Source organism: Manis pentadactyla, chromosome 9 (assembly GCF_030020395.1).
Source record: "Manis pentadactyla isolate mManPen7 chromosome 9, mManPen7.hap1, whole genome shotgun sequence".
NCBI classification, from domain to species: domain Eukaryota; kingdom Metazoa; phylum Chordata; class Mammalia; order Pholidota; family Manidae; genus Manis; species Manis pentadactyla.
The window spans coordinates 29,352,215-29,375,205 of record NC_080027.1 but is presented as its reverse complement, the minus strand read 5'-3'; the positions used below and the strand labels follow the sequence as shown (position 1 = coordinate 29,375,205).

At 51.0% G+C, this 22,991-nt stretch overlaps 1 protein-coding gene across 6 annotated transcripts in view; it reads right to left on the bottom strand.

Moving 5' to 3' along the window:
* Positions 1-975: 975 nt before the first annotated feature.
* The window catches only part of ME3 (malic enzyme 3), a 171,566-nt gene continuing 149,550 nt past the window's right edge, over positions 976-22,991 (bottom strand). For all 6 annotated transcript variants that reach the window (XM_036906976.2, XM_036906978.2, XM_057507156.1 and 3 more), the window contains 8 exons: positions 22,128-22,237; positions 8,430-8,527; positions 8,034-8,147; positions 6,333-6,438; positions 5,645-5,787; positions 4,920-5,093; positions 2,580-2,678; positions 976-1,191 (listed from right to left, as the gene is read on the bottom strand). In XM_036906976.2, the coding sequence (XP_036762871.2) occupies positions 1,030-1,191; positions 2,580-2,678; positions 4,920-5,093; positions 5,645-5,787; positions 6,333-6,438; positions 8,034-8,147; positions 8,430-8,527; positions 22,128-22,237 (1,006 nt within the window). In that variant the 3' untranslated portion in view covers positions 976-1,029. The remainder of the gene's footprint in view (positions 1,192-2,579; positions 2,679-4,919; positions 5,094-5,644; positions 5,788-6,332; positions 6,439-8,033; positions 8,148-8,429; positions 8,528-22,127; positions 22,238-22,991) is intronic.

Sequence of the window (22,991 nt, the reverse complement as noted above, 5' to 3'; positions counted from 1 at the left end):
CTGTTTTACAATAAAGTTAGAGGCTGCAAGCTGCCATCGCAATAGGTCTTAGCAGTTTAGCAGGCGCTCTGATGCAGAGGCTGCAGGCTTATGCCTCCCACCCCACCCCACAGGGTGGGCTTTGTTGGACATGAGGGCAGTGAAGGCAACAGCTGGACTTGGTCTAAGGACACCCACGACCAACCAAGCCCATTCTGCAATAAAACTGCTCTGGTTTGCTCAATTACTTCAGAGCACAGAGGGTGGAAGAGGGGCCAGGAAAATGAAATCAGGTCTCCCCTAGAACTCCCCATGGTGCTTTGCCTCTCACTGCCTCTCCTCCTCACTCCTTGGCCTGCTGACCTTCCCCACCCACATTTCTCTGGTTTTCCTTTTAGTAAAAACCCAAATGGAATGTCTAACACTCAACAGCCCACAAGATGGTGACCATTTCTGACCAGCGAGCTGCCTCCAGCCCCTGAGCCCTCACGCCCTTCCGAGCCTATTCTTCCAACAGGCACTCATGTCCCTGAGGGTGGCCAGTAGCTGCCCTCCCACTCCATTCCCCGGAACTCCTAGCCAGCTTTCCCTCTTGGGGCTCAGTGCAAACACTGCTCCCCCTGAAGCCTGTTTTTAGGTCCTCGTAGGATGTATCCTCTCCCTTCTTTGAGCACCCTTGACCTTTAGCTGCACTTCTTTTACGGACTTAGAACTTTCTCCCTTCTGACAAAATGAATTGTGTCCCTATCTCATCTCCACTAGACCCCGAGCTCTGTAAAGGCATAGTTCTAGGCAGGATTCTACATTTTCCACAAGTTCTGGCCAACAGTTGGCAATTAATAAATGAAGAAATACATGGGAAGGACATTAGAGAAGGGTTACAGAAAAGTTACAGAAAACTCTCAGGCCTTTGGGGACAAGGCTGTCACTCACTACATGCCTGGGCATCCCTCCTCACAACAGAAACTTCAAAGGAAAAACACAGTGACAAGGATGGCCATTTTGGAACCCATTTATATGGTCAGCCCCACACCAGCCACTGAGACCGTGTCAGACGGTCTGAACACTCATGGCGTCCTTGGGCCAAGTGTAGCTATCCAGTGTAAATGAGTCATAGTCTGGAGTGTAGACGAGGGATCTGACAAAGGCCTCCTTGTCCTTCGGCTCCGGGTAGTAGGAGGCCAGGTTGTGTTTGTACGCGAAGTCGAGGACCTAGGGAAAAACATGTTGGCTGAGGAACTGGATCTAAGGAGGAACCTGCCTCCAGACCCTTGCTACGGGGCCTGTGGATGGGGAAAATACCCCGCAGAACCAGGCATGTGCCTCTCATGAGCTGAGGCCCACGAAGCTGCTGGATAGCAAAGACCCCAGGCTTTTTGCTCAGACAGGAAGCTGTGACACAGTGCAGTACATACTGGGCCTTCATCAAAAGGCCTCCGACTAAGATCTGCCGTTTTTAAAACAAAAGGACTCCGACTAAAACAGCCTGTGGGTCCTCAGCAGGGCCATTATCCTTGCTGAGCCTCAGTGTCTTCATCTGCCAAGTGGGGGAAATGAGGGCATCCTCTGGAGTGGTGTGAAGATAAAATTAGGTAGCAGGCAGCAGTGTTCAGTACCTGGCAGTGTTCCTGCCCCAAGTGTGGGCTGAACTGGAAGAACAGCTGGGACATTGTGCTCAGAGAATTAGATGTGGCTTCAGAAGAGCACGAATCTAAATATCCCCCAAAAGAAGGAACTGGGCAGAGCTGGACTGTGAGCTGGACTGTTGGTCTTATGGGCTGATTCTGGATCCTACGCTGGACAGCCTGTGGGGAGCATATGCTGTGGAGCAATGCATTTTCTGAAATTCTTTTGAAAACTTACTATAGAAAACATACATATATAAACACTAATAAAATAACAGTATAATAAGCCCTCATATATTCATCCAGATCCACAATTATCAGTGTTGGGTCAGTTGCTATTGCACCCCATTTAGACTCTTTGAAAACCCATCATCACTGCATAGTCTTCAGGTGACATCTGTACTCAGAATACTCCGCGACCTGATCATCTCATGGCCCCGTGATTCTGAGAGGAAGGGAGGAAAGAGCATCCACTCTGGCTGGACTAGGCACTGAGTGTGTGCTTTCTCACTGCTCTCCTTTAATCTTCTTCAGAACTCTGAGAAAGAGGAATTACAGTCCCTTTGGAGGAGGAGGACCCTGAGGCTCAGGGAAGTGACGTGGCTGGCCCGTCGTGGCTCTGCCGCTGATTGGCAGAGCTGTGACGCCACAGCCGGAGCTCTTGGCAGGATGCTGTACAAGGCGACCTTTCTGTATAAACAGGCACTCATGATTCATTAAAAAAACATTCTACCCACAGTGTGGTCCACAAAACTATGGACTTTGATGGCCTGCTGCCTGGAGCTTGAGGGGAAATCCGGGAGCTTTCCCAGAACGGGCCTGAGAGGGCATTGGGGGTGGGGCTCAAGCTGCAGGCAGGGGGTTGTCACCCAGCCTCTGGGACGCACGCAGTGCAGCCCAAGGAGCTCAGGAGGTGCCCTCAGCTGCCATCCCCTCAGGTTGCCGAGCCTCACTAGGGGGTAGGATGTCTCTTACTTTGATGGCGATTCTCAGAGACACGTCTCGGATGGTGCTGAGTGGTGGGTACAGCCTCCCCTGGGACAGATGCTGCTCAGAGACCTCTTGGGCGATTTGCTGGGGAGAGAGAACCGAGAAAATCAGCCAAGTCCCCAGAACAAGCCCGACCATTGGGCTGCAGTTCCCACTGTGTCTGCCGCGCCATGTGGCCCCAGGGGCACCTAAGGCTTGCGCTTAAGCATTACCTTCCATATGGTAAGCACTACATTCTGTACTGGGAGACGGGCTGAGGCTCAGAATTACATGAGACTCCCTGAATTCTAAAGGAAAAAATCACTAAGATCAAGGTGAACAAACTCCTGGCTTGCACGCAGACCCCAGGGTCTCCCCTGGGCTGGTCTAGCCGATTGCACAGGGATCCCCAGGTCCCTCACTCCCTGACTTCCAGCCTCTCATGTGCTCAGTAACCTCGTGTCCATAGGTCCTGGCATCTCTGTCTTCAGGGCCCCTTGAGCTCTCCCTTCCAGCCCTGGTTGCAGTCTGAGGAAAGACTTCTCCAGGGAGTGAAACCACAGGTGGGCCTTCTGCTTTATTGGAATAAGGCCCTAGGCACCTCATCCTGGGAATGCGCCTGGCACAGCTTCCTGGCCTGGTCTGAGCTCGTCTCCCCTGCAGGCCTCATTGTCTAGCCTCAGGCACTGGCGCTCAGCCAGCTGTGCAGATCAGCCTCTGTGAACTGATGACTCTGAATGCACTCCCACTCCATGTTCTGGTGTCAAATTTAAATTTAGCAAAAGCCCTGGTGCCCTCTGAGCACTGCGTGTCCAGAATGGACAAAGCAAAGGTGTTGGTTTCCCCTCAGCATTTGGCAGACATTAGGGAAACAGGCCTCCCCCACCTCCAACTGCCCTATTCTTATGCTTCTGTATTTCCATTCATTCACTTAAATATTCACTGAGCTCTACGATATGCCAAGCTCTGTGCTATGTGCTGAGGATCGGTGATGGAGAAACCACAGTCTTTCTCCTCCCAGAGACTGGTGTCAGCAGACAATTAAACAGTTAGAACAATTCTAATGTAGTGAGGAGGATGCAAGGAGACGGGCCAAATAGGCACGGAGGAGGCGGGGCCCAGTCTGCCATGTACGGGAAAGCTTCTCAGAAAAAGTGACATAAGCTAAGACTCAAAGGACAAAGTATCAATTACTTGAAAAGGGGAGAGGGAATAACACATGCAAATTCTTGGAGGGGAGAGAGAGCCAGAGAGGGTATGAGTTCAGGACTGTACAAAGAACACTGGATGGGTCGATGGTAGGGGGACACCGAAAGGCTGGAGAGGAAAGGAAGCCCCAGGCTAAATGCCTTGTGTGGAAATTGTGAAGGAGTTTGGACTTTATCCTGTGAGCCAAGAAGCCATACAAAGGTCTGAAATGAGGAGAGAGAGGGCCTGTTCCACGTTTCGAAGGCTTCTCTCTGTGGATGGCTAGAGGATGGATGGATTTGAGGGAAGCAGGGTTTCCATGGCTTGATCACATTAGAGCCTTGGGAGCTCACTGGGGATAAATATACTTAATATGTGTTTATAGTTTTGAGAAACTGTAACTGAGTTTATAACCTCCCAAGGGAGACATTTCTAAAGTCTTGGTTTCCTTGGAGTAAGGATAACTGTGAAGTGCCTGGCAGTTGGTAAGCAGGTGATCAGTGTCAGTGGCTGTAACTATTATTCCTGATCATTATTATCACCATGGGCTGCCATTCCTAATGAGTTCTGCCATTGTGTCCAGTAAAGAACCTTCTGGGGGCTTTCCAGTAAGACACGTGGGACAGAGCAGGTGTGCCCTTTCTGTGCTCCAAATCCGGGTACTCAAGTAGGCAAACCAGACATACAGCTGACAGCCTTCCTTACCGAAGCTGCCCTGCTGGGGCTTATTCTGCCACCAGTTACCCTGGTAATGTGCCAACACCCGTGCCTGGAAGAATCCATTGCCTGTCATGGTCTACAAGCCCACAGTTTCAGGTGGATTGGTGGCTCTCCCCTGTTCTAGGCATGTATATGGGCACTGTTGGGGGCAGGGAGCAGTACAAGGCATGTCCTCTCACTGCAGTGCCTCCTGCCAACACCTTCTCCCACTGACTATTCCTAACCCCCCCTTAGGAGCCCGGATGCGTTTTGAGAGAAGTTCACCTCTGAAGGTGACCTTGAGAGAAGCTTGCTGTTCAAGTACTTTGGGGACTCACTGCGAGGGTTGGGGGCAGGTGGATAGAAGAGATGAAAGGAGGACTCTCTGGGGGCCCAGTGTAGGACCTAGAGTAGGTCACAGCTCTACCGGGAGCATGTGAGAGGGCGGGACAGTCATACCTCTGCTGTCAGGAGGAAGATCTCGTCTGGGATGTGCCGGATCCCGCCAGCGATGACTCCCAGGGCCACTCCGGGGAACACATAGGCGTTGTTTCCCTGCCCGGGAATGAAGGTCCTGCCGTCTTCCAGAGTCACACTCTTAAAAGGACTTCCACTGGCAAAGATCCCTCGGCCCTGGAGGCAGGAAGACAACCAGAGATGGAGCTTGGAGATCCAGGCAGTAACAGTGGCCTAGTCTTATCTCCCAAAGGTTGACCCCTCTTCTTCCGCCAAACGCTCAGCATTGTCTGGGCACAGTGCAGGTGCTCAAAGCACTCTTGTACATTTGACTGGAAAGCTCAGGCCCCATGAGTTCCCTGGTAGCCAAGAAGCTGCTGAAAGGTGAAGCTGGACCTTTTTAACCTGTCACTTCCCTAGAGGGCCAGCCCAGCACACCACAGCTATGCAGGCGCCTCGAGTCTCCAAGCGCTTCAGGCTCTGGCCAGAGCTTGTTGCTTTAGGAGAACCTTGGGCCGAGTCACATAACGGTGAGGGCTTGGGCTGTGGAGCCAGACCTGGGTGGAGGGCCAGCTCCATCCTCAGGAGCTCTGTGACCTCAGGCAGGCGATTCCTCTCTCTGAACCTGTTTGCTCGTCAGCAGTGTGGGGATTTTTTCACCTTATGGGGCTACTCAGTTCATTTTACTATATCCTCTCAGCCTGGGGAAAGAAGGACTCCCCGCTGACCTCGGTGACCTGGTAGCACTTCTCAGCTGTGCACTCGGCCTTGCTGGTGGGGTTGCTCAGGGCAAAGATGATGGGGCGCTCGTGGAAGGAGGCCATGTCCCTCAGAATCTGCTCCGTGAAGGCTCCTGTGATGGCGGCAACACCTACAGGGAAAAGGCGGGTAGTGGGGGTGCCTGCTCTCTGTAAACAGCCCATTCCTCCCCTGCTGGTGGTGGGAACCAGGTACAGCACGACAGACTCAGGAGTATCGGGGATGGCGTCTGCCATAGGGATGGAGGGAGCAGAAGAGAAGAGGGTCTTCCTGCTTGAATGGCTGACACCTCCTCTTAACCCCTAAGGGACCACTGGTCCCTGCCCAGTGAGCTGGCCCTGGGCATTGCCCTTCAGAGTGGGCTGCTCCCTCAAGACAGGGAGAAATGCTGGGCCGCCCCTGGGGGAGGCGTGCTCCTGTCATCCTGGTCTGAGAGGCCAGCCCTGACCTCACTGCACTGTGTGATTCTGTACCACGGGGGGCCTCAGTTCTACAGTTTTTACATGTAGTCGCTCAGTGGAAGTTTGTGGCATTGCAATGGACTTGGGGTGGGAAGAGCTGTATTCCATGGCCGCTCTGCTCCTTGCTGAGCCTCGATCTCCACCTGCAAGTTGGGAGGGTTAGCTGGTCTGAGCCGTGGGCCACCCCTCCGCCTACCTATGATGGCTGTGGGCTTCACCAGCTTCACCACCTCCTCCAGGGAGTTCACTTCAGGATGGTCCTGGGCGAACATCTCCTTCTCGTGGTTCAGGTGGCTCCTCCCCTGCAGGGAAGGGCAGACACGGTGCAGCAGCCGCGGTGAGAACTGCAGGGCAGGGTGTGAACGTACTGGGACACTGAGGCGCTCCCTGCGGAGGCCCGTGCTTTGGTCTGAGCTATCAGACGCATTGGCACCACATTTCCTGGTGGAACCTGAGGATTTTTAATGTGTGTGTGTGCGTGTGGCTGTGGTTTTCTTTCGCCCAAGTCACCTATGATGAATCCACAAAGCCTTTCTTTGAGCTGCTGGCATTGTGGCTTCCTGGGCCAGGACAGAAAGGCTCTCAGCAAGTGCCTGAGTCTGACCAAGAGCTTTGGCCCCAAGGTGTCCAGTACCCAGGCCCAGCTGAGGGACGAGGGCCTGGGCCACCTAGGGTCAGGGAGCTAATCTGAATGCATTTTATAATAGCTGTAAGCTCCCTGCAAATAATAATAAGCTGAGCTCCGGGACACACTTGCAGTGGCTGGCTGCCCCCAGTAAGGTCCAGATGCCTCCCGTTTCTCAGTGGGTGGTGGGCTGGTGAATGCGTTCACACATTACTGGTGACTCCTTTGGGTCAGCTGCCCTCATGAGAGGCAGCGTGAAGACATCAGCTCTGAGGGGTTTCTGAGCGGGGTGAGCGCCGTGGGTGAGCAGAAAGGCAGGCAGGAGGGACGTGTGGCAGCCCTGGCAGCCTGGTCCTGGGCTGGGATTCTGCTCTAGACCTGGGGCCGGGGAGGAATCCCGAGGCCCTGGTTCCCCCCAGCAGTATCTGGCTCTGTATGGAACAATAGGAAAGTCAGTGTCTGCTGAACGTCTCTGTTATTGTTGGTCGCTAGCCCCACGTATTTCCCCCATTACTATCCCTGTCATCTTTTTCTTTCTTTGACTGACATTCTACGTTAGTGGAATTTGGGGAATTAAAACACGGAGTGCTGGGTGAAGTCCTAAGGGAGGGGTGATCTAACTGTGCCCCTGGCCACATTCCAGTCAGAAGCTGGACTGCTTTTCTCCATTCTTTCTTAACTACGCACTTAGCACGTGCCAGGCACTGACATCAGACAATACAGCCAGCGGGGAGAGAGACAGTAAAAGGGCAACTGCTCTACAATGTGGTAAGAGTGACGTATGCAGTGGGGCGGGCTATGTGAACATAATGGAGGAAGTTAGTTGAGACCCAGACGCTCAGGGAAAGCTTCTTGGAGGAGGCAGCAGAAGACAAGAGAGGAAACAGATGGGCTGGAGGGTTGAGAGTGGGCATGTGGGAAAAAAAAAAAGGGCATTTTAGGCAGAGGAACAACATATGCCAAGAGGTAGAAGACAGAGAGCACGTTACTTTTGGAAAACTGACTCAATATGGCTGAAGGTGAGTGCAAGGCAGGAAGGGTGGGCAGTGCGGCGGGAAGGGCGCACGTTCTCACACCTGCCTGCCTGTTCAAAGCTTTGGGGCAAGGGCAGTCCGGGCGACTGCCGATGAGTCTCTTGCTGTGGGCGTCAGGTCACTGCCCCCTTTTTGCTCCCTGTTCTGCCTGAGCGGTCTGCCCCTTGGAGACCTCTTCCACTCCCGTTCCAAATGCTGGGGGTGTCGTGAAGCCTCCAGGTCTCCAGACCGACTGTACCTTGACAATGAGCCCCTTGGAGTCCACCATCCAGATCTTCCTTGTGGCCTCTGCCTTGGGGACGCCTTCTTTCTCCAGGGCCATGACAAGGAGGTGGGCGATGCCCATGGCTGCCTGGGAGGTACCACAGGGAGGATGTTCAGACACAGGGAAACTGCTGCTCAGCATTTATCAGATGCCTACCCGAGATCCTCTCTTCTTCCCCCCATTCCCAGGAGCCCCAGTTAAGGCCTTGCCTTGAGACTCCCAAATATGGGGGCCCAGGCATCTACAATTATCACAGTGTACCTGCGCTGCTTCCTCTGCTCAGAACCCTTGAACACCTACCCTCCTTGACGCCCTCCACCCATTGTTCTTCTGCTACACTAACAGCAGAGAGCCCCTGGTGGCACCGACCTCACCGGCACCTTGGAAAACAAACACATGATTGGAGAGCTTGTTCTTGGCGATTCGCAGAGCAGCCAGGATCCCTGCCACAGCGACAGAGGCTGTGCCTGCAACAGAGTAGACTGAAATCACCCTCAGCCTCTGGCCACTGGCTTCCAAACCCCAGAGATGACCTCTGGCAAAGCGCCCCACACCCAGAACTTTCCTTAGCCCTTATACAAGTCAAACCCACAGGCATGCAACTTTCGGAGAAGATCCACACTCTCTTTGGTTTTAGCTGTTCTTTTGAGAAACAGCTCCTGGGCTTTTTACCGGACCCTGAGAAAGAAGTTCAGATAGTCAAATGCTTCCCCCCTCATTTCTAAGTACAATGATGACGACAAATATAACAGAAGCCAAAATAGAGTGTGAGTGTCACAGAATGGCTTGTGTGAGGGATAAATATGCAGAAATGAGACCACAAAGTAACCATGAGACATTAAGTGACCACGTGACCGAGCTGCCTAACTTATCCACCACGTCATAGGGTGGGGTGTGCCCAGGATCCTGCCATCATCAAATGTCTGGACCATGTCCAGAAGGTGCAGTACGTTGCATTATCAGGTGGCTAAGACTTGTTTGACACCTACGTCTGCATGATTTTTTCACACTCAATTTACACCAAAGGTCTCACCAGGAATTCCTTGGGACCAGCTGACCAAAGAGAAGATTACTTGGACTTCATTTATAGATTCTTCTTAATGATATGGCAGCATCAACCAGAAGTATATGGTTGAACTTCACAGCCCCAGTAGAATATAGCCCTAAGGGTAATGGTGAAGGAATTCTTCCCAGTGGACGTGACTTCAAGTTGTAAATTTGCTTGTCCACTTTGGTCCAAGAGATGGCTAGATCTACATGGATTCATGGGCAGCTGCTAAGGTTTAGCTGGATGGTCAGGGACTTGGAACAAAATAGTAAGACTGGTGATGAGGACGTCTGGGGAAGTGGTGTGTGAATTGACCTCTTGCAATGGGTACAGAGTGTGAAGGCATTGGTGCCTGATATGAAAGATCACCAAAGGGCACAATAAGAATAGGTTCTCAATAATCAGGTAGACAAAATGGCATGTGCTGTGTATGTTAGTCAGCATCTTTCCCAGCCATGTAGGGTTTGCTCAATGAGTTATGTACACAGTAGCCGTGGTGGCAAGGATGGAGGTTAGGCATGGAGTTCCCTTCACCAAGGCTCACCTGCTACCGCTATTGCTGAATGACTAGCCTGTCAATGGTAGAGACCAAGGCTGAGCTCCTGATGGGGCACCACTCCCTGGGAGGACCTGGCAGCATGATGACTGCATTGGACTCTTTACACTGTAGACAGAAAAGAAATCTGTCCTCACTGGAATAAACATGTATTCTGCATATGGATTTTCCTTTCCTGTCTTTAAGACTCTGCCAGTACCATCATCTGTGGGTGTCTGGAATACCTATTCACCATCCTGATACAGTCTAGACACCAAGGCTTCTAATTAAGGAATTCATTTCACAGTAATAGAAGTGCATCAATAGGTCATGCTCATGGAATTCAGTGGTCTTAACTAATACTCTATCACCTAGAAGCTGCTGGCATAATAGAGCAGTAGAATGGGCTGCTGAATACTTACTTTAGAGCTAGTCGAGATAATACCATTTGGAGATGATAAGGTTCTATCTTACAGGATGCAATATATGATTTGACTTAGAAAACAATACACTGTGCTTCCTCCCGTAGCCAGAGCACTTGGGTCTAGAAATCAAGGGGTTGAAGTGGGAATGGTTCCTCTCAGCATTTTACCAAATAACTCACTTGCAGAATTTTTGCTTCCTGTCTCTTCAGTTTTATGCTTTCTGGATTAGAGATCTTGGTTCCCAACAGAAAATGCTTCCATTAGAGCTTATAACGTGGTTCTACTGAATTTGAGTTTGAGACTGCTACCTGGCCATTTAGAGCTCTTTTTGCCATGAAACCAGTGGGCAAGAAACCAGTGGGACATGATTATTCATTCTGATAACCAAGGGAAGCTGGGGGCAGGAAGGGACTATATCTGTGCCCAGGAATCCTCTGGGGTGGGACTTCGTACTTCCATGCTCAATAGGAAATACTAGTGACTACCACCGCAGCTGAAGAGAGGCGGGACCGCTGAGGAGTCAGGTCCTTCAGAAACAAGGGTTTGAGCCTACCAAGAACCCCAGTCAGCTTAGGTCCTATCTGCAGACAAGAAAACATGGAATGGGAGGCTGAGGAAGGAATTTATAAACATCAACTATAGCCTCATGGCTAAGGTTGCAGAAACAAGGTTTGTAGCAGCCATGTATATTTTCTTCCTCGATTAGGTGATTTATATATATATATATATATATATATATATATATATATATGTAAAAGCTAATTTATTCTCCTTATCATTTTATTTGTTTTGTTAGAGGTTAATTCTATAATTTAGTCTTTAGGGAAGAACAGAATTTTCAAATGTGACAGTGACTGAGTTTTAAGAGTAGTTAATCCTGCCCAGAGATGGGCAGTGTGACTTTCTTCAGGAGATGAATAAAATGACGGTAGAGACTTTGCTTGTCCCCAAGTCCAGGAGAAGGTAGGAATGCCTTCATTTGTTGGCTAGTTGCATTTTATTAGCACTTTGTTGTTTTGTCCTTGTCTGGAAGTACCAGTGCGCAGAACTGTGCGCATGGATGCTGAGTAGCTGAAAGGATGAGCAGTGCCCATTGTCGGGTAATTGTTTCTCGGCATCCAGCCCACCCTTTGCCTTGTGTGCAAATCACTTCCCAGCTTTGCTACTCAGCTCTACGCAAGACTCTGCCAACAGGGGGCGCCGGAGGGCAACAGAAAGGCTAGTTGGGGATGTTGACGGCGAAGTGGAGAGAACATTAATTTCAGCATCATCCCTGCCCTTGTAAGATTTCTGGATAAAATATAGGACACTTAGTTAAATCTGAATTTTAGATAACAATTTTGTAGTGTATGTTCTGTGTAAGTAGCATAAGTATTCTAAAAAATATTATTCATTATTTATCTGAAATTCAAATTTAACTGGGTATCCCACTTTTTTTTTTTCCTTTTGGCTAAATCTGACAACTCCACAGCCTTCCTTGGCTTTTCACCTCCGCACCAGCAATTGGTTCCAAAGGCAGCGGGTGAATCTGGTCCCTTGCAGGACTGGCCCTGTAGCGTGTCCCTCTTAGACACCAACACTAGTCAGCTGCTGCCTCGTCTTCCCTTTGTTCCCCAGTCCTAGGGATGTAGCAGATCCTTAGTGTTTCTTTTTGGCTTTTCATTTCCTTAATATGTAATTAATAATTCTTCACATTGTTTGCTCTGTTAAAGCAACTGGAATTGACCCTGACCAATAAAGCATTCACAATGAAGTCATCATCACAACTGGCAATACAAAGCCTCCATGATGGTCAAAGAAAGGCAAATTAAAGTGGAACTTTATGGCTCATTAAGGTTGCTAAAATGAAAGAAATTGATGTTATCTAAGGCTGGTGAGGGAACAGTGAAAAGTAGAAAGTTCCAGCATATGTTGCATTTTAAAGTGCTTCAGTCCTTTTTGGAAAACTATTTCCCAATATAGACCAAAGGCATAAGATATTTTTGCTCTTTGATCTCATGCTTCTACTTCTGGGAATCTATGTATGGACAGATCCACAATGTATGTCCTAGGATATTTATGTTAGTCTTATTTATAATACAGAATGGCTAGAAATAACTTAAACATCTAACAAAAGAGAAACATTCAGAATATATTGCAGCCATTAAAAGTGCTCATTATGAAGATGATGTAACAACACAGAAAATGCCTTGAAGTTAGTCTAACATCAGATATTATATGTCTAACTGTAAAGACATTTATTTGTTTAATCCTCATTATCATCATCCCTGTTCTACAGACTGGGAACATGAAGTACAGAGTAGTTTTGCTGAGTTGTCCAAGATCATACAACAGAATGAGGATTTGAACCGGGAACCAGCGCTAAGCTATGCTTCACTGAGTTAGCTGGAAGGAAGAGAACCTTATTGTGATTCTAGCTGCAGTGAAACACATACACATAATCTGGAAAGAAAAACAAAATACAAATGGTTGCAGGGTGGGAATATGAGTGAGTTTTTTGTTTTCTGTTTCCAGTTTTCTAGGGTGTTTTTTTTTACTAGCTCTAGGGTGGTGGGTGGAGGGGCTTCTCCCTGAACATGGGATGGATTTGGGCCTGGCTTAGAGGCTGAATGTTGGGCCATGACAGGGGGCACCGCAAACAGTTGGAGCCTAATAGGTGCATGTTCCTCAATGTGGACATTGGAAGGCAGGACATGAGTCAGGAACACACTCCCCCCGAAGATGGGGTGCAGGCTCTTCAGCCTTCACACAGCGGTGGCCTAGAGGGACAGTGGCTGAAGTGCCAGCAGGGTCCCGGGCCAGGCCTGAGGACTACTGGGGCTTTCCTAACATCCTTCTGAGGGGCCCCAAGGAGCTTAGTGTGCATTTACTAGGGCCAACCAGGTGACAGGCACCATGCTGGGCAATGCAGACCGTGAATCAAACCTGGTCCCTGCCCTTAGGGACCTACCTCCCTTTACCAAGGCTTAGGTTCAATAACTGCAACACAATCGACAGGTAGAGGTCATTGTTGGTAAATTGTTGCATTCATTTGGTTTTGAGCATTAATTATGTACTGGACTTTGGGGTACTGAGGATGCCCTTGGTAACAAAATAGGTTCATTCCTGCCTTGTAAAGAAGTTAATAAATGATTACCAAGTGTGATGACAGCTATAAAGAGGTTGTTGATGATACACTTTTTGTTAGTTTATGTGTAGAAAGGATATTATCAGTATCAGCCCACTTTAGCAGCTTCATGCCTCCCCATGTACTCTATGTATCAGGCATGTTATTCATTGCCCTTAACAGGCCATGTGTTTTTACACTTCTGTGCTTTGTCCATGCTGTTTCTACCATCTGTAGGAGCTTCTGCAGCTCATTACTTATTCCTTATGAATCAGCCCAAACGACCTCCTCTGCCAGGGAGTCTCTGTTTCCCAGGCATTATTAATTATTCCTTCTTTTCCCAGATCTACTTTTTATCTAACCTGAATAAAGCTGGGCTATATACTGGACAGGCTCAGCACTGTACTGCACTCAAAAGGAACACCAAAATGACCCAAGAAAGCATCAAAAAGCAATTTAAATACTTAATCAAGTCACTTACACAGGTAGTGAGAGCTGCATGGTATGACCCTCCTCCAGAACCTCCAGATACCCTTTATCCATCATTTTCTCAGTCTACTAATTAGGTCAGCAACCTAATTTTCTGTATCCCCTACAAACAGCCAAGCCCATCCATCTTACTCTCTGTCCCTCAAAACCAACTTTCATTTCAGTTCTATTGAGTCAGAAGCTGTATTTCAAAAGACCTTCAGATGACTTACATGCCCATTTAAGTCTGAGATGCTCTGAGCTAGATGCCTTCCCTAGGGGAAGTACTAGTTTCCTTCCATTGGTTAGAGAGGGAGTTTTCTGCTCAAACAGTTCTATTTCAGGACATCTTCTGCCTCTGGACAGGAGATATGCAAAGCATCTGCCACCAGATGGCGCCAAAGATATTCCATCAGAGATGCTCCCAAAGACGCCACACTTTTGATGGGTCTTTCCTCTTTGGGTGTCAAATACCTCTTGTGGTTAGAACCTGGGCTTGCCTGCAGAAATTCAGTGCTGTATGGGGACTGGAGAGTATGACATCCAACAACTGTACAGATGAGGAAACTGAGGCCAGAAAGAGGTAGTGGCTTGCCTGCATCCTTCACCCAGGGGAAGTGAAGCGGGAAAACCTGGGGAGTTGCTTTCACCCTCTCATGGTCTACAAGCTCAGACAGCCTTTCCACACTCTGGAGTTGACGGCAGCAGGAGCGGCACTACGGGGGTTCCCCGGGGAAGGACTGAGGGGCAGGCGGAAGTGGAGGTAGAGGGACGTTAACTTAGGCAGTGGAGGTAAATGTTCACCTGTGATTCTGGAAGGGGTGGGGAACACAAAACAAGGGGAACTCTGATAGGAAAGAATCAAAAATTTCAACGAAAGGACATAAGGGCAATTGCTATTTATTTATCACTCTCACCAAGACCTTGACTCTGGACTACATACGTGTTTACCTGCATTTGCCCATTTAATCTTCACAACTCCATGAAGTAAGTATGATTGAATTGCCATTTTTCTCCCCTATTCAAGGAATTTGTCTCATAATTGTCTCCCCTTTTCTCTGCGTCCTCCACTTCTCCCTCTCTACTGAATCGCTGACATCAGCATGCAAATATGTCATAAAGCTCCCATCTTAAAAAAGCCTCTCTTGACCCATTGAGGTTCCCATCCTATTTCTTACTTCCCTTCACAGCCAACTCTTCCAAAGAGCTAAATATGCTCATTACCTCCATTTCCTTTCTTCTTAGTCTCCTTGAAACCCAGTCCAATCAAGTGACCGTCCCCACCTCTCGTCAAGGTCACCAGTACCACTACCCTGCAAGTCAGTGGTCAGCCCTCAGCCCTCCTCTTCCTTGACCTCCCAGCAGCATTTGATATGTAGCTCATTTTTGCTTTGGGAAACACTCTCCGAACTTGGCTTCTGGAGCCCCACACTCATTGGCTGCACCCTGTTTAGTTATTCGTGGTCTCCTTCCTGGGACCTTCCTCTCAAGTAGCAAGTTACCTTCATTTTAGACCAGAACACAAGAGGAAAAACAGCAGTTCTGAAGCCCCATATTATAAAGTTTGGCAGTAAAGTTATTTTCATCATTACTTTTCATTTTGGGGACTCTTGGGTAATGTGTTTGGGATTTAAAAATGGAGAGGAAGGTAGCTGTTTAGCTTTCGGCAGATAAACACCTGGAGAAGCCCAGAGATGTGTTGAACATGGTTTGTGCCCGCAGATACCACTGGCAGCCGACTGCATGACTGTTTCCCATTCGTGATGAAAAAACACCAAGTTTTCCTTTTCAGAGGGAGCTTTCCATAGTTACAATGGCTGCAGACTGCGTACTGGAGGCTGTGTGTTGAGGACACAGCACAAAGGGACAGGCTGAAAATGTAGTTCCTATTCTGCTTTTAATAGTTGTATTTGGCAGAGTTTAAGGAATTTCCATGCTGAACAAGAGATTAGGGGGAAAAGGGAAAGAGCTAGCTGTTTAGCAGGTTAGGCAAGGCGGCTACCCCAGGCCATGACACGGACAGGGAGTCAGGGTGAGTCAGGGTCTGCCCCCGGTGGCTTTGGGAGCTGGGGCCGTGACGGGGACGGGGTGTCCGCTACAACAAGGCCAGGCCTGCTTCCACGGTCCACAGAATTCCCTGCACACAGGAGCTGGCTACCACCACGCGTTTGCTCCTTAGCGTGCACTGGGTGTCTGTGCTGGACTGCAGGCCTCAGGCATGTAGCGTGATGGTGAAGAAGCTGTCTTGTTCACAGGGACTTCACAGCATCAATGTTCAGAAAATCCCAGTTTCCCTTACCAAGCAAAGACCTTCTAGATGACTTCCACCCTAATTCTGTGCCACAAGGGGGAATTTTCTGGACTCCCTGGACTCTCTAGAAGGCAGTTCCTGGCCCATAGAGAAGGTGGGGTTAGACCAGTTCTGCCATAGTTTGGAAGGAACTGGAGGGAATAAGTACCATCTTCTCGGCTTCTCTGGGGTTTTACCTGATGCAACAGGCTAAGGGGCAGACTCAGAGGCACCAGGAGGAGCAGATGCAATAGACCAGGGAAACCTGAGCGCTGGGATCAGCCCTGTGTGGAAGAACAGCCAGAGGCAGCCCTTCATGAGAACGAAGCCCTTTGGCAGCTGGGGAGAGAAAGTGAAGAGGCCAAGGGACGTTTCATGTGAGGGGAGAACTGAAAGGCCAGGGGCTGCTGCTCGGTGAGCGGTGATGGGGGGAGGGACAGCAGACCCCTGAGCACCAGGAACCCCTCCTGTGTCTGCACACAGGGCAGGCCAGCCGGACAAAGCCTTTAGAGGTGGGCCGCTCCTCTCCATCCGCCCCTTCCCTCTCGTGGCCTCTGAGCCCTGGGGGACTCTGAAGTATTGCGTGAAGTGGGTGATGCTGCCCAACGTCCCTCCTGGGCCTGGGGAAGGTGGGCTCATCTAGGTGCCTGCAGAACTTGCATGGCCCTCAGTGCAGTATCCTGGAGAAGGTGAGGCTTGAGCCTTTAGGGAGACTCAGCAATTAGCCAAGAGCAGAAGGCAGTTCTAGGCAGCGGGACCGGCACATACAAAGAGGTGGCACAGAATTCACAGGACAGTAGGTAATTCAATGGGCTGGAAGAACAGGGTCCGTGTGGGACGTGGGGAGAGGTGAGGGTCCCCGCCTCCCTCCCCAGGCTCCCCGGGTGCCCTGCGCTCACACTGGTGCCTCTCCTCACCTCCACCAAAGCCACTCTGTCCTGGTCTCAACCCTCCCTCCCTCCTTCTCACACCATGTGCTGGGAGCCTACTGAGTGCCACCAGAGGTACGGGTACTAGGGGCCAGCACTGAGCATGTGACATGCCTGTTGCTGCCTAGATGTCACTACCATCCTTAGACCACCCTGGTGCCACAGGCACGGGTGATGACAGAAACGCCTAATGGGTGGGTGGAGGCTCCAGCCAACTGGAGTGGGTGCTGGCCTTAGGAGAGCATCTTGGGCCTTCCAGTGGTGCAGCTGACGGTCAGCTGTGGCTGCTAATACTATTACGTCTACTTTACAGGGAAGAAGAAAGCTGTGAGGACTTCAGCCACCTGGCCAAAGCCATGAAGCACAAAAGTGGGGGGGTCTCTGGGTCTGCCCCAGGGATGGGGCAGGACTTGGGGGCAATGTAGGTCCAGGGAGGGCTGGTGGGGTAGGAGGATGCTCTAGAGCTGACAAGCCAGCTGGGCTTTCCTGTTCCCAGCCACATGATGCAGGCAGCTAGCTGTGGGGGTGGGGAGCCACAGTCACTAGGCCAGCAGCGTCCTGGACCCAGCTCCTTTGCAAGGACACAGCTGGCTTGCCCTTCAGCATGACCATTCCTATTGCCAGAACTGTTCCAGCTCTCCCTCTCCTACCCTGAGGGCAGGGGGGCTTCCCTGGGCCCAGCTGAAACAACAAAAGGCACCTGAGCCTCTGCCTTTTCCAAAATTCCTGAAGAGGCTGCCAGCAGTGAGTCAGTGCATGGGCAGCCCAGCCCACTGAGAACCGGCCGGGAGTGGCTGAGGCTGAGCTGGGTGGGGGCAGAGCAGACCACCAGCAGTCCCGTGGAGCATTTTACCCTTTCAGCACTCCAGAGGCCCCACCCTGTGGCTGGCCCGCGGGACCAGTGATTCCCAGGTGTGTGGCCCAGCAGGACTGGACAGGAGACAGTTCAGATAATGTGCCTGAGCTCCTGCTCAGGGCGAGGCACAGCCCTGCCCTCATGGCGCTCAGTCTGCTGGGATCCTGAAGCCTGTGGTCTTATCTTTCCTTGTTCCCTGGGGGATATGAAGCTAGGCTGGCATTCAGAGTGAGCAGCACGGCCCCAGTCTCATTCTCACGGGGGCAGCCTGGGCCCAGCCCCTGCCACGTGTGGGGTTCCAGGTAGATTCTGCCCACAGGTCCTGCTGGAGTGGACAGGGCCTGTCCTCAGCAACCCCGTGGCATGGTCTTGGTGTCTGTTTACCACTGTGATCTCCCCCTTTCCCTGCCCCCTCTGACTGTGTGTGTGTAGGTGTTCCTTTTCTATTTTTACGCATGACAGTGCGGTTTTGTTTCATTCCTCTTTACTTTGTATTTGGAGGTAAAGAGGCCAATTTGAACATGAGCTTAATCTTCCATGTTGCTCCATTAGTCCTGGAATCTCCCACTGGTCTTCTAATTGTCCATTCGGCAATGAGAACACACGTCATAGGTTTCTGGTCCGAACCCATCGCTAACCAGTGGTGCTGTGGGCATGCCCCGTCCCCTCTTGGGGCCTCCTCTTTGGGTCTGAAAACTGGGAGTTTGAGGAGGGGGCCAGAAAGATGAGGGAACAGCAGGATGCCGGAGAGCAGTGACCCCACACTTAGGTGAGGCCTGGCATTTAATTCTTGGCAAGAAGGCTCATGGGAGAAGAGGCGGCCTGACGTCATAGAGAGAATGGAGACTTATGAGTCAGAAATAACTAGGTTCTACCCCAGCGTTGTGCCTGCTTGGCTGTGTGACCTGGGGCAAAACTTAATGCTTGAAGTTCACTTTCCTCTTCAGTGACATGGGACAGAAATGTCTGTCCTCCCACCAGGTGCTTCAAGGAAGCTGTAAGACAGTGTGGATGGAAAACACTCTCCAGCCTAAAGTCTGGTGTGCATGCAAAGTGTTATTATTTGGCACAGCCTAGATTCCCTGGTAAACACCTGCTGAGACATGCGGAGGGTCAGGATGCTATCAAGACGAGCCCTTGGGATCAGCACCTGTGGACGGGAGGGGAGGGCAGCAGGATGGGCCGAGGGACAAGATGGCTGCCGAGCAGTCCCCAAAGCCTCCGCCTACCCCAGGGCAGCTCTGGAGTTAAATGTCCCCTCAGGGGCATCCTGCACTGGGCCCAAACGGTGGGCCTTCATACGTCCTCCTCACTGGGTGAGGGGCCCCTGGCGGGGCAGGACGGCGGACGAGGCGGCTCTCTGCAGCTGAGGCTCGGCCTGATGCGGCTGAGCACCCAGCCGGCCGGCCACTGGAGCAACAAGGCTTTTCTTGAAGGAAGATCTGGGCAGTGCATCTCTGCGCCCACCTCTTTACTGTTGTTAATCATATGGTCACACCTAACGGTCAGGCTGTCCCCATCACAGACTTGGTATCACGGGGCTCCGGACATACTGGTATATTTGCCAGCTCTCTGTATACATGCAGGATGAATGAGTTTAGTCTCTAATTTCTGAGAAAAGAATGAGAAATTCCTCTTCTGTCTGCTGTGGAAAGTATTCCATCTGGCTTTGCCTGCGAGCAAAACAGGCTCTGGTGGAGCTGACTATAAGCCTGACATAAAAACAATGAATTCAATAATGAACTGAGTTACTTAAAATGTCATGCATGTGCATGTACATGAGAGTTACACACGTGAAGATGTATATACATCTGTGTATGAGCACGTGTGGTGCATGTCTATGTAAGTATATGTATGAGGCCCTGAACAAAAGAGAGGCTGCAGGGGCAGGTGGCCAGTGTGGACGCGCCCACAGGAGCCGGGGGGTGTGCTCTGAGCATGTCCATTTGTGTTGCAGATTTCACTCAGTCATCCTTCAAACACTGGTGAAGCATCTGTAACGTGCCAGGCACTGTGCTGGGAATAGGGGGAGGAGACACAGCTCCTGCCTCCGGAAGCTTATCATCTACTGGGGCGACAGGCATTTGGGGTACAGTGTGGTAAGGAAACAGAGGGGGGCACAGGTGGCTGTGGGAACACCTGGTGGGCACCCAAGTCAGATGGGAGGTGCAGGGGCTGATGGGGGGCCTTCGCCAGGACAGGAGCCCCTGGAGGTGGGTCTGGAAGGGTGAGGAGGGGTGACTCGGGCAAAGCCAATGGGGAAGGTGACCCCAGCCTGGGAGCAGAACTTCCACATGCAGTGGGAACTGGTGGGGAAGGTGGTCATGGGAATAAAGTAAGGTTGGGGCAGAGGGCAGAGGGCAAGATCCATGGGGGTGGGGGTAGGGCACAAGTACACAGACCCCTGAAGACTTACATGTCCATGGGGAGTGTGGGCTTCCTCATGAAGAGGGGCCGAGAGCCATAGTTCATCGCAGAGGTGCGTTTTGGCGGCAGCGTGGGGCCAGGGGTGGCGGGTGGGAGGGCAGACGGGCTGCACGTGCCCGTGCTTAGGAGGATGTATAGCTGTGTGTGTGGCTGCACATCTGGAGTCCGTGCACCAGGTGTGCCACCCACACGGACTTGTTTTCCGCTTCCACTCTCTGGCCTTGGCAGCCCATCGGCTCGGGGGTCTGGCTGTCCCGCTGCTGACTCACGGGCGAGTGTCATGACGGGGGAGCTGGTCAGGGGTCAGTGGGCAGATGTTTCCTCCAGGGCTGCAGTCCCACGGTATCCCAATGGGCTGGCAGGGAGGTGAGCCGCAGGCCGAGTGAACATTCCTTCCCCCAGCCGGTGCTCCTGGACTGTGCTGCCCTGTCTGAGCAGAGGGCCCACCTGTCTGGGCGAGGCTGGCCAGCAGCCAGTGCCTGTCCCCAGGCCCATGCATCAGAGGCAGGGGGACAGAATGGGGACAGGCTGGGGCATTGCCATGTGTCAGCTTTCCTTCCTGGGTCTCCCCTCTCTGGGTGCCCACTCTGCAGGCACTGAAGTTTTATGTTTTGATCTGAATTGTCTAATATGTTTAACTATGCTCTCCTGCTTCTTGAAAATGTATGGTCAGCACACAGAAAAACACCTATCATGTCTCCTTAGGCCATAACGCAGAACACAAGGAAGGAAGAGGCATTTAGTTCTGTCATAGGCGTGTAAGGTCTGGGAACAGGATAGTGAGTAATTATGCATTTGGAAAGTGGACCAAATGTCAACTTGCTGGCTACATATGTTACTCTCTCCATGTCTCAGTCTCTTCATTTATAAGACAGAGTTGGGAATGCCTCACAGGTGCTTAGAACAGTGCCTGAAGTATAATAAACATACAGCCCTAACCCTCAGCCATTATACCTGGGTTTGAGCCCTCTTCAGTTTATCTCTAACTCACCTGATGACAAGTTGTGACCCCTCTGGGCCTCATCTGCAACATGAGAGCTTGGCCAATCTTTTACTCCCAAGGACCAACACCTGTCCCTGACTTATTCTCTCTATCTGGCCTGCATCCTTGGTTTGCAAAGATTTTACTTGCCATACTTTATTTGTTAAATAATAACCTACATGTCATCGAGGTTTCTCTTGGGCTTTATAAAATACTAGGAATAGCTCCCAAGGCTGCTTACTGAGAACACCTGCATCGGGAGCCGGGTTTCACATATTCGCTTCTCCATGGCAAGAAGCGACTGTCTTCAGAACGTACAGGTCCGCAGACCGGGTAACCAAGTGGACCCTGAGTGGGAGACGCCTCCCAGTGGCGGTGGACTGCTCTGGGGCCCTGGGGCCAGTGTCTTTCAGGGTCATTGTTCTGAGTAGCACACGTTCCAACCACGTTAAAAGAAGGGAGGGTCCTGATTCCCTGGCAGGTATACATTTTGTGTTTGGAAACCCCAAGAGCTAGTTACTTTGTCTGGGAAGGCCTTTTTAATGGTGATGGATGCTTTGGTCTGATGAGTGCCATGCGCCAGTACTTTCCACATAATCAGCTCTTTAAATTTTCCCAGCCATCTTCCAAGGAAGCTCCTTTCATCCCCATTAAAGAGATGATGAAACTGCAGTTCAGATGTGATCTGCTCAAGTTCAACTAGCTAGAAAATGACCACATTGTTACTATTTCTTTTGTATATTAAATCACATAATTCTTTCTTTCCTCTGAAGCAGTTAATGATCTCCATTTTATACATGAGGAAGCAGTCTTAGCAACGTTAAAGGACTTGCGTAAGGTCACGGGACTAAGAATGAGCCAAGTGGGGGTTGCATCCAAGTTAAATGCTCTTTCTCCAGCAGCTGCTGGCAGCAAACCGGGGAGGCTGGGCCCTGCTCTGCACCAGGTGAGCTGTGGGGGCGGCGGCCCTCCGTGGCTCTGTCTGAGGGGTGGACACCTACCTTGGATGTCATCGTTGAACATGCAGTACTTGTTGCGGTATTTGTGGAGCAGGCGGAAGGCATTGGCATTGGCAAAGTCTTCAAACTGGATCAGGCAATTTATTCCAAACCTGTTGGGCAGGAGAGGAAAGAAGGCATGTTTGCCTCCCCAAGGCCAAGGCCGGGCTCTGGCAGATCCCAGCGGGAGCCGGGAGCAGAGTGACGCCGGCCAGGGAATGGGCAGTGGGCCATGGCTCATTCACTGGGGTTTTTGCCACCTGGCTGGCTCCCAGATTCCTGGGCTCTGCCTGCTGCATTATGGACGAGGATGGGACACCGGGCTTGGTGGTCACCTGAGCCCACGTCTTTAATGTGGTCCTGGGGCTCCCATGGGCTATGGATGGCAGACCCTGGGGGGTGCTGGATGGGCTGAGTTGGGGCCTGTGGCCACCTGAAATCATAGCAGAAAGCTTACTGCACACCCGTATGCACACAGAGACCCAGCTTCCCTCCAAGTGGGGCCTGCAGAGCCTCTGTAGCCCCCAAATATCTCCCCGGGGGGAGTCCTGAGGCCTGGAGTTCTCCCCTGAGACTCTTCTGGGTTGAGACACTGACCCTTGATAAGATGCAAGCAAGGCTGGGGAAGGCCACTACATTAAGCCACTGTTATCTGCTAATACATTGGGGAGGGGTTTCTCTAACTTGCAGTGAGCAGACTCAGAATGCAAATCACAAGGCGCATCTCCCAGGATCCTCACTCAGTGAGTTTGGGGCTGGGCTCAGGAATCTGCATTCTTTCCCTCCGGCTTTACTGAGGTATAACTGACAAATAAAAATTGTATATATTTAAGATGTACAATGGGTATTGTGAAATATGTATACATG